The following is a 9,759-nucleotide window of genomic DNA, read 5'->3' on the forward strand; positions in this document are numbered from 1 at the left end:
ATTTTTACTTTTATTTTACGTATTATCATAAGTAGTAATTAATAAAATAGTTTTTAACATTGAATCATGCTCAGTGTGTTTCTTTTGTTGCTGGTTTGTGACAACATTAACAAGCTTGAGTGACTCAAGCAGGTTCAACCATTCACACTGTGTAGCGAATAAACAGAAATGTTTTTAGAGCAAATAATATTGTTGAGGTTCTGAGGGGAGGGTACAAAACATAAGAGAGGTGAAGAAGGTCCCAGAGGGAGAGATGTGAGTCTGGGGCCCAGGGAAGACATCATGAATACACTGAGGTAGAAGCAATGCTTGGACAGTGACTTGGCTATCTCTGAACAATGAGAATGTTCAGAAATCTTGAAGGCAAGCAGTTCCAAACAAAAGAACTATAAGCTTAGAGGAGTGGTGCTCCGATGCACCAGTTGTGTGGCAAGCATCCTTTGAGTGTTATGATCTGGCAGCTGTTTGAACAGCATGAGAGAGACAGTTCACTGGAGCTTCAGGACAATAGCCGGACCACTACAGGAGCCCACAAACAAGATGAGAAACAAAACGCTCAGCACAAGGTGCTGCAGACAATCTGATGAAGAAGCCTGAGAACCTTAAGAGTTCTAAGTTGTTTAATTACTGAATGAAGGGTCCAGATGAAGGGCCTTGGCCTGAAACGTTGACTGTCCATTTCCACCCACAGATGCTGCCTGACCCGTTGAGTTCCTCCAGCATCTTGTTTGTTGCAACAGGTTCCATCATCTGCTGTCTCTTGTGTCTCCTAATTACTGCATAGTCTGATTCAGGCACAGAATGAGTTGGATGCTTTAAGAAGGGACTAGTTTGCAAAGTGGTCGCAATTCACAAGTTCTAAAGATCCAATGCAGGAGGTCACAGCAGACATGGACTTCCTGCTATCAGCCAAATGCAGTGCAGCCAGGGTGCAGCAAGACAGATCGAATACTGCCATGGTGGACTTGGGCGCCTTTGAGACAACCATATAGGGAGAATCAGAAGAGATGGCTCAGTGACTTCAAAATGGACAGGAGGAAGGAAGAAAAGCACAGAGTCTACAGGGTGAGAAAACAAGAAGATGCTGGAGGAACTCAGCAGGCCAGGCAGCATCCATGGAGAAAAACAGATGGTCAACGTTTTGGGTCAGGACCCTTCTTCAGGACTGAAGATAGGAAAAGGGGAAACCTAATATATAGGGGGGAAGAAATAGAGCAATGATAGGTGGACAAAAGAGGGGAGGTAGGCTGGGCACAGGGTGGTGACAGGTAGATGCAGGTAAGAGATAGTGATAGGCAGGTGTGGGGGAGGAGGGGAGAGCAGACCCACTGGGGGATGGGTCAAAGGTATGGAGGCAGGCAGCATGGGGGGAGGGGAGGAGAGGAAAAGAAGAGAAAAAAATTGGTGAGGAGTAAAAAGAGAGAGGCTAGGAAAGGGAAGAAAAGAAGAGGCATGGTGGGGGTGGCATCTGTTTACTTAAAGTGGGAGAACTCGATGTTCATGCCATTAGGCTGTAAGATCCCAAGACGGAAAATGAGGTGCTGTTCCTCCAGTTTGCGTTTAGACTCCTCCTGGCAGCGGACAAGGCCGAGGACTGACATATCAGTGATGGAGTGGAAGGGGGAGTTGAAGCGACTGGCAACAGGTAGATATAGATCGCGGTTATGGACCAAGGGTGTAGCCAATGGGTACTCACATGGGCCCAGCTATGCCTGCTCTTTTGTTGGGTACGTTGAACAGTCTCTGTCCAAGCCTACTCTGGCCCCATTCCTCAACTCTTTCTCTGCTATATCGATGACTGCATTGGTGCCACCTCTTGCAACTGTGTGGAACTCGACAGTTTCATAAATTTTGCCACTAATTTTCACCCAGTTTCCCTTCACTTCCCAAAGACGTGCTGGCTGTAGGGGAATTGGCTACAGTACGTTACCCTCAGTGTAAGTGGCTGGTGGGAGAAGGGTGTTCACGTGCATGTGAGAGAGAACGTTAGAGGAAACAAGTGGGGGAATGGATTGATGGCATTGCTCTGAGAGATGACATTCACTTCGTGGGCCGAATGGCTTTTTACTGTGTTGCAAGGAAATATGAATACACTATGTGTTGTGACTTTTGATACGTATTTATACAAAGCATTGCCCTTATTTGAGAGTTACTGCCTTCAATAAAGAATGTTCTGCTGATAGCTCTACCTCTGTTATTTGCCTTTACAAGAGGAACACTAAAGAGCCTACAGATGCTACACATACAGACATATCTTACCTTTACCTCTCTGATACACTGTAAATGCATCTACCTTCTTCAGCTCAGCCACTCCACATGCTTGCAGTTTCCATCAGTTATCTGCCCCAGCAATGCCTGTACTGTGGTCAAACCTGGGTTATTCTGGATTGCTTTCTTCCTAACTACACAGCCCAAGTAAACCAGGCCTCTTCTGTTCAATCAACTACAGTGGAATAAGTGAGGGCTTAAGAACAATACAACCAGTGCCGTAGCCTCCAATTAAAGTCATTCCTAAAAATGGCTGGAATTCCAACACAGCTGGAATCAGTATTTTGGTAAGTAGCCAACTTAAGAACTTTAAAACTTGCCACAGGGATTTGAAATATTTGTGTCAGGAATAGAACTCAAATGTTAACCTGCAGTGGGATTTGAGCAGGTTGGCCATGGGGTTGGAGGTCAGCGCGAGAAGTAATCTTGCACAATATCACCGGCATGAAGCCCAGATGACTGTAGCTTGCAGACCTCATTTGTTTATATTTAATGGCATGCATCACCAATAGGTTGCAAAATGGCATCTGCTCATTTCTGTGGTGTAATAGGTGTCCTCCAAACCCCAAACTCTACTAACCAGAAGAATAATGGCAACTAATGATTGGGAATGTCATTTCTCTAAGTTCCCCTCTGTCATGGGGCATCCTGACATGGAAATATAACACTGCTCCTTCATTAGCAGTGGGTCAGAATCCCAGAACATCCTGTCTGAAAGTACTGTGGAGTACCTCCACTCCACTTTCTGTCGTGGTTCACAGGCAGCTCACCACCACCTTCGCAAAGGCAACTAGAAATGGGCAACAAAGTCAGGCTTTAAAATCTATTTCTCTAACTCCTGAATGAACCAAAACAAATGGTGGACTTCCAGAAAAGATTTAATAGCAGCGATAAATAAAACAGGTCTGACAGGTAAGGTGGATGAACTCAGGGCACGGATAGCTATGTGGGACTGGGATGTTATAGCCATTACAGAAACATTTCAGGAACAGCTTTTTCCCCTCTGCCATCAGATTTCTGAACAGTCCATGAACCCATGAACACTACCTCGTTATTCCTCTTTTGCACTATTTATTTATTTTTGTAATTTATAGTAATTTTTATGTCTTTATGTCTTGCACTGTACCGCTGCCACAAAACAACAAATTTCACAACATATGTCAGTGATAATAAACCTGATTCTGATTCTGATGGCTAAGGGAGGGGCAGGACTGGCAGCTTAATGTTCCAGGGTACAGGTGTTTTAGACAGGATAGAGGCGGAGAAAAGAGAGGAGGGGAGTTGCGTTTTTGATTAGGGGGAATGTCACAGCAGGAATCAGAGATGAAATTACTGAAGGATCGTCCAGTGAGGTTTTATGGGTGGAGCTGAGAAGTAAGAAGGGGACTATCACATTTTTGGGGTAGTACTACCACCCCTCCCTCCCCCCCACCCAATAGTCAATGGGAATTAGAAGAACAAATGTGCAGGGAGATTGTGCAGAGTTGTAAGAATAATAGGGTTGTCATAGTAGGGGATTTTAACTTTCCTAACATAGACTGGGACTACCATGCTGTTAAGGGCTTAGATGGGGTGGAATTTGTTAAGTGTGTTCAGGAAAGTTTCCTTGGGCAATATATAGAGGGCCCTACTAGGGAGAGGACAAAGCTTGACCTACTCTTGGGTAATAGGGAGGGGCAAGTGACTGAGGTGACAGTGCGGGAGAACTTTGGGACCAGTGACCATAGTTCTGTTAGTTTTATAATAGTTATGGAAAGGGACAGAACTGGTCCACAGGTTCAAGTTCTAAATTGGGGAAAGGTGAATTTTGATGGTATGAGATGGGAGCTTGCAAAGGTTGATTGGAGTAGGTTGTTCGTGGGCAAAGGGACCACAGGCAAGTGGGAGGCTTTGGAAGGTGATGCAGTGAGAGCTCAAGGTCTTCATGTTCCTGTTAAGAGTGAAGGACAAGGCAGGTAGGAGTATGGAACCCTTGATGATGGGGGATATTGAGGACTTGCCCAGGAAAAAGAAGGAGGCATGGATCGGGTACAGACAGCTGGACTCAAGTGAATCCCTGGAGGAGTATAGGGGGTGCAGGAATGTACTCAAGAAGGAAATCAGGAGGGCAAAAAGGGGGCATGAGATAACTTCGGCAGAGAAGATTAAGAAAAATCCAATGAGGTTTTATATGAAGAGAATGGCACCCTTCTCAGCTATAGACCAATCAGCTCTGCAGAAACATCTCCAACACCTTCAGACTTTGGGTAAATTCTCCTTCAAATTGCCATGGCCATGTAGGTAGTCAGCATTAGATGGCATGCTTGGGAGGTTTCACTGATTCGTCGCACTCTGTATTGGAACCCCTACAACATCATTTGACCTCAATTAACATTTATCTATCAGATGTCAACTACATTTCAGTGTTGCAGATAAAATGGTGGCAGGAGATTCTCAGCTTGAAGGAGCAGAAGTCAATTCTGCGATTTCAGATATTAACCTGCCATCACCAACAACTTCTTCAGGATGTAGGGTTATAATTAAGGTCCTCATTTAAATCATATCCCTTGATCTCTCTAGCCCTAAGAGCAAACTCTTAACTCCTTCTTGAATATATTTAGCGATATGGCTAATTTTAATCATTTTAGAAAATGAATAAAATAAAATTTAGGAACATTTGTCAGCCAATGCATGAAAATTTAAGACAATTAAAAGCACAAATAAAGGTATCAATATTGAAAATTATGTTCCATGGGTAATATCAATATTCCTTCTGGAGAAGTGATAGGAATTTCAGAAATAGCAGGAGATCAGATCAGGAAAGGATCCATTTCAGAGGGACTGGCAAAGCTGTTTGTATTGAACCCTTAATGGAGGACACAGGGTCTTGAGAATAATATCCCCACGATGGGTGGGTGGTAGGCGAGGGAGGTGGAATGAAAACAGGGAATGAGTCACAAGCCCACTGTAGACGTGTGCTGACATTTTCTCTGTGACGTCTGTGTGAACTGATACTTAGAGGTGGGGAACTTCATAAACAACCTTAAATCAGATCCCCCCCCTCCTCCTTTTTGGTTTTCCCTTATCTCTCTGGCCCCTTTACCACTTCTCTTTCCCCTCCCCTGCCCTCATGACCTGCCCATCACCGGCACCTTCCTTCCTCTGGTTCCCCAACTCCTTCCCCTTATTCCATGGTCTACTGTCCTCTCCTATCAGATTCCACTTTCTTCAGCCCTTTGCCTCTCCCACCTATCACCTCCCAGCTTCTCACATCATTCCCATTTTCCCCCCTCCCCCATCAACCTACCTTCCCCCCTCACTTGGATTCACCTATCACCCACCAGCTCGTGCTCTTCCCCCTCCCTCCACCCTTTTATTCTGGCTTCTGCCCTCTTCCCTTCCAGTCCTGATGAAGGGTCTCGGCCCGAAACGTCGACTGTTTATTTCCCTCCATTGATGCTGCCTGACCTGCTGAGTTCCTCTAGCATTTTATGTGTGTTGCTTCAGAACCCCCTCTCCTCTCATCACTGTCCAAGTGACAGATTGATGTTGAACTTAAATTGAATGGATATCTTGATGTTTTATTAGAGTTCAGAGGTGAACTGGAAATGGGAGCTGCAGCCACTTCTTGTAGGCCAGGAGAAGCAGGAGTTCTCCCTACTGCAACCCATTTAAGAAGCCTTTTGTCTCTCTTCTGCTAATCACAGTCCAGCTCTTTGCCACGAGTGTGACATGCTCTGCCTGCTACTGTCATGGTTCTGAGCGCTGGCCCGCAATTCGGCTCCATTGATGGTGCCTCGTTGTGTAGCACATGGATTCCATGCACTACTAATTGCATAACAACACACACCTGAGCCTCATCAGGAGACTAGCATAAGAGCCCTGGTTTCACTGGCACTAGTTGCCAGAGTATTGGTCAACATTTGGGTATACTGTGGCTCTTGCTGCTTAGAGCTGTTAACTCTTGAGCAGTCCCAGTTTCACTGTTCCTCTTAGGATGTCCAGTTTTTGTGTTGGGACCCCACCTCAGGGCCCTGAGACAAGATGCCTTCTGGTTGCTGCCTGTGTTTGGTTCTGAGGAAGCATCCTGACTCCAGTCTTGTACCAGTGTGCCGCATTTGGGTTCTCTGAGCTTGCTCTTTGCTTGACATTGTGACAGCTACGATCTTTTGTTCCACTGCTCCCACTCTTCCTTGGCAGCCTCTGGTCATTGCTTCTCCTGCCTGGCTGACAGCCAGCCTGTCAATTTAGTCAAGTGCCAGGCAAGGAAACATTGAGAAGGAGGTCCTAGCAGCTAGATTAGTCAGGACCTCCTTTGTCTATGCCCTTGCACAAGGCATTCTGTGGCTTCCCCCTCACTGTTCCTGCTTTCCTGTAGGTAATGAGGCCCACATGCAGTCTGAACATGATAGCCCACCTAAATACAAAGCTTCTCTTCATATCTGAATCCAAACACTTTATGTCAACTGCTTGCCTGATTCATGTTGTCTGATATTGTTTTTATGCACTTTGTTGTATTTATGTAGCTTACTTCAAATAACTGGATAACTTTCACTGAAAAAATTGTGCTTGACTTATCAGGATTAGGTTGCAATGATATGTTTTTTTTTCTCTTTTGAAACAGGAAGGCCTGTATGATTCTTATCTGAAACTTATTTGTTTTTCCATTCCATTCATTGAGAGTACACCATGATTTTCCTCTTAAGTTCCATAGGGTACCATTTCCTCCACAGAGTACGGTTTGTATGCTGTGAAAATGTTGAAAATTGACACCAACCCATCAAGAGGGAGGTTGGCACAGCCAAATTACATATCATGAAGACAGGATAGAGACCATCTGATAACTGCACATTGTCACATACAAATCCACATCATTTGTTCACATCTCAAATATTTGAATGCAAAGCTGCATGGAATCTTTTTCAATATTTCATCTTCTGGTAGAGAAAACCAGCATGGCTTAAGCCAGTGATAATCTATTCTGAAGCAGAGTTTCCAATAGTGCCTGATAGCTTAGTGCCCAGATTCACACAAGAAATAAGAGCAAAATTAGGCCGCCTGGCCCCTCAAGCCTGCCCCGCTATTCAACGTGACCGTGGCTGATCTACACTGGCCTCAATTCCTCTTCTGTGCCAGTTCCCCATTGCCCTTAATTCCCCAATCCTTCAAAAAAAATAATTTCCCTTTTTCACTTTAAATACCTCCAGTGATCTAGCTTCAACAAACCTTTCGGTATCGAGCATTCCACAGATTCACCACTCTCTGCGAGAAGATGTTCCAATGCATCTCATTTTTAAGTGACCGCCCCCTTATCTTGCAACTATGTCCCCTCGTTTTGACACTCTCCCACATGTGGAACCACCTCCACTGTTTCAATAAGGTAACCTCACATTCTTCTAAATGCCAGGGAATACAGGTCCAGCTTCTATACCCACTTGTCATAGGACAACCTCTCATCCCAGGAAGCAGCCTAATGGATTGTCTCTAATGCTACTATATTTCAGTACAGTCAGCTGTGGAAGTTAGTACAAAAGATCAGGGAACTCAAAATATCCATGAGTTGTGCTTAAAGTCGTTTAGTTTACACTTACTGTGATTTTTATCTTTACTCTGGTTCAAGAACTAATTGGCCCGAATTCCCTGCCCTGATGGGTTCCTTTAGGACAAAACAGCAAGGTTCTACTCACTGCACTGGCTCAAGCAGCCTCTTCCAATTCAACGTGCTTTCTCAGGCACACTGATACAAACATTTCAGGACTCCATTCATATCAGGAAATGTTTAATTTATGAAAAAAAAGGACCAGAATAAGCCAATGAAACTAGTAAATGATCCAATGTAACTTATGGCAATTTTATACTCATTCCACTTGAGAAGCATCTAGATATGCACTTGCATTGCACAGGTGTAGAAGGCTATGGATCAAATGCAATTAGCACAGATAAGTACAATGGTCAGTATGGACACGGTGGGCCGAAAGGCCTATTTCTTACTGTACGACTCTATGACTTTAATGCGCAGAACACAGGACACCCTTGCTAAAATATTATTTTTCTGAAAAGCAAGTGAATTAATAAAATTGCACAGACTTAAATCAAAATACATTAATGAATATTATTTATTAAAAGGATAGAAATAGGAAATGATTATGTTCTATTATACTGCCTGATTGCACTGGATTGTGGAAGATTTAATGTTGGTGATTATGAAGTGAATATCAGTGGAAACCTGAAGCTTAGCCTAACCAATGCAACTTCAAGTGCATTCGGATGCAATTTTCTGATCATGCCCAAAGTAGAATCTCAACTGTTTATAATTTTGCCCAATCGTTCAATGCAAACACACACATAATTTAATATTAATGTCACATTATCTAAACAAGACAGACAACACTTATTTTGTTGGTCTACTAAAATTAGCGTTTATTGAGGTGAATGAAATCCCATCAATATTGGCCATCTATACAAAATTTCACTTTATATAGTACTCATTTACGTAGAACATGCAACAGTACAGCACTGGACAGGCCATTTGGCCCACGATGTTGTGCCGATCTTGATGCCAATTTAGTTGCAAAACTTCTCCAGTCGTAACTACCCAATGAACAAAGACATTCAGGTTTAATATTTTACTTCTATTTAGGTGCAATCTTTCAGATTGGAATGAACAATCTAGTCTTTTTTGAATTTAAAATAATCATTTTCTTGAAATCTTTATTCACTGTTAACAAAATTCTTACCGGTAAACTTCTGTTTTCCCGCTAACAGCAAGCTCTACAAATGCCAGCAGACTTATCCACACGCTGTGCAACATCTTTCTCTTTAAGACTTCTATAAAATACTTCACAGGGCAAGCACAGTTTAAATGCTTCCAGCTGGATAGACTTCAGCCTTTCCCCCTTTCTTTCTCTCCTTCTCTCTCTTGCTATCTCTTTCTCTCTCTCTCTTGCTCTCTTCCTCACCCGTATACATGTGCACGGTGCTTCTGGTGGTGACACTGTTGCACTGAAAGGAACCTCTCCTGTTGCTCTTGTTCTTTACTCCCTTCCCCCATACAACTCATGGTAGTTATGTAAATGATACAACCTGGCAGCCTCAGGAAACCACTTAGTGACGTTTCTACTCTTTGGATTGCCAGCAGTTCTGGGGGGGGTGGGGGGGGCTGGAGCACGACAAATTTGTGAGTAGGGCTCGCAGTGATGAATGACTGGGATGTAGGTGGTTCCAAGCCCTGCCTCCCAGGCACAATAATGGACTGAATCCTTGCAGCGCATTCAGATAGAAACCATGGTTGAAGCCTCGTTAAACTAATAAATCTCTGCAGAAAAGTTCCACTATATTATTCATGCAACTGCGAGGTCTTGCTTTTCTTTTGATTTGCCATTTGAGGAGAGCACTTAATAAAGGTAAAACAAGTTTGGCTTTGTGGAGCTGCTTTCAAATGGTGAAAGGATATGAACTGATTTACCCTGATTAAAATAAAGGAAAATTATTGCAAGGAATCAAAAATACAAT

The 9,759-nt window shown here is 43.6% G+C and overlaps 1 protein-coding gene across 1 annotated transcript in view; it reads right to left on the reverse strand.

Moving 5' to 3' along the window:
* Positions 1-9,086, reverse strand: part of egfl6 (EGF-like-domain, multiple 6) — a 53,836-nt gene extending 44,750 nt beyond the window's left edge. The window contains exon 1 of the mRNA XM_052014449.1: positions 8,985-9,086. Within this exon, the coding sequence (XP_051870409.1) occupies positions 8,985-9,058 (74 nt within the window). The 5' untranslated portion in view covers positions 9,059-9,086. The remainder of the gene's footprint in view (positions 1-8,984) is intronic.
* Between the last annotated feature and the right edge of the window lie 673 nt (positions 9,087-9,759).

Source organism: Pristis pectinata, chromosome 4, assembly GCF_009764475.1.
Source record: "Pristis pectinata isolate sPriPec2 chromosome 4, sPriPec2.1.pri, whole genome shotgun sequence".
Classification (NCBI taxonomy): domain Eukaryota; kingdom Metazoa; phylum Chordata; class Chondrichthyes; order Rhinopristiformes; family Pristidae; genus Pristis; species Pristis pectinata.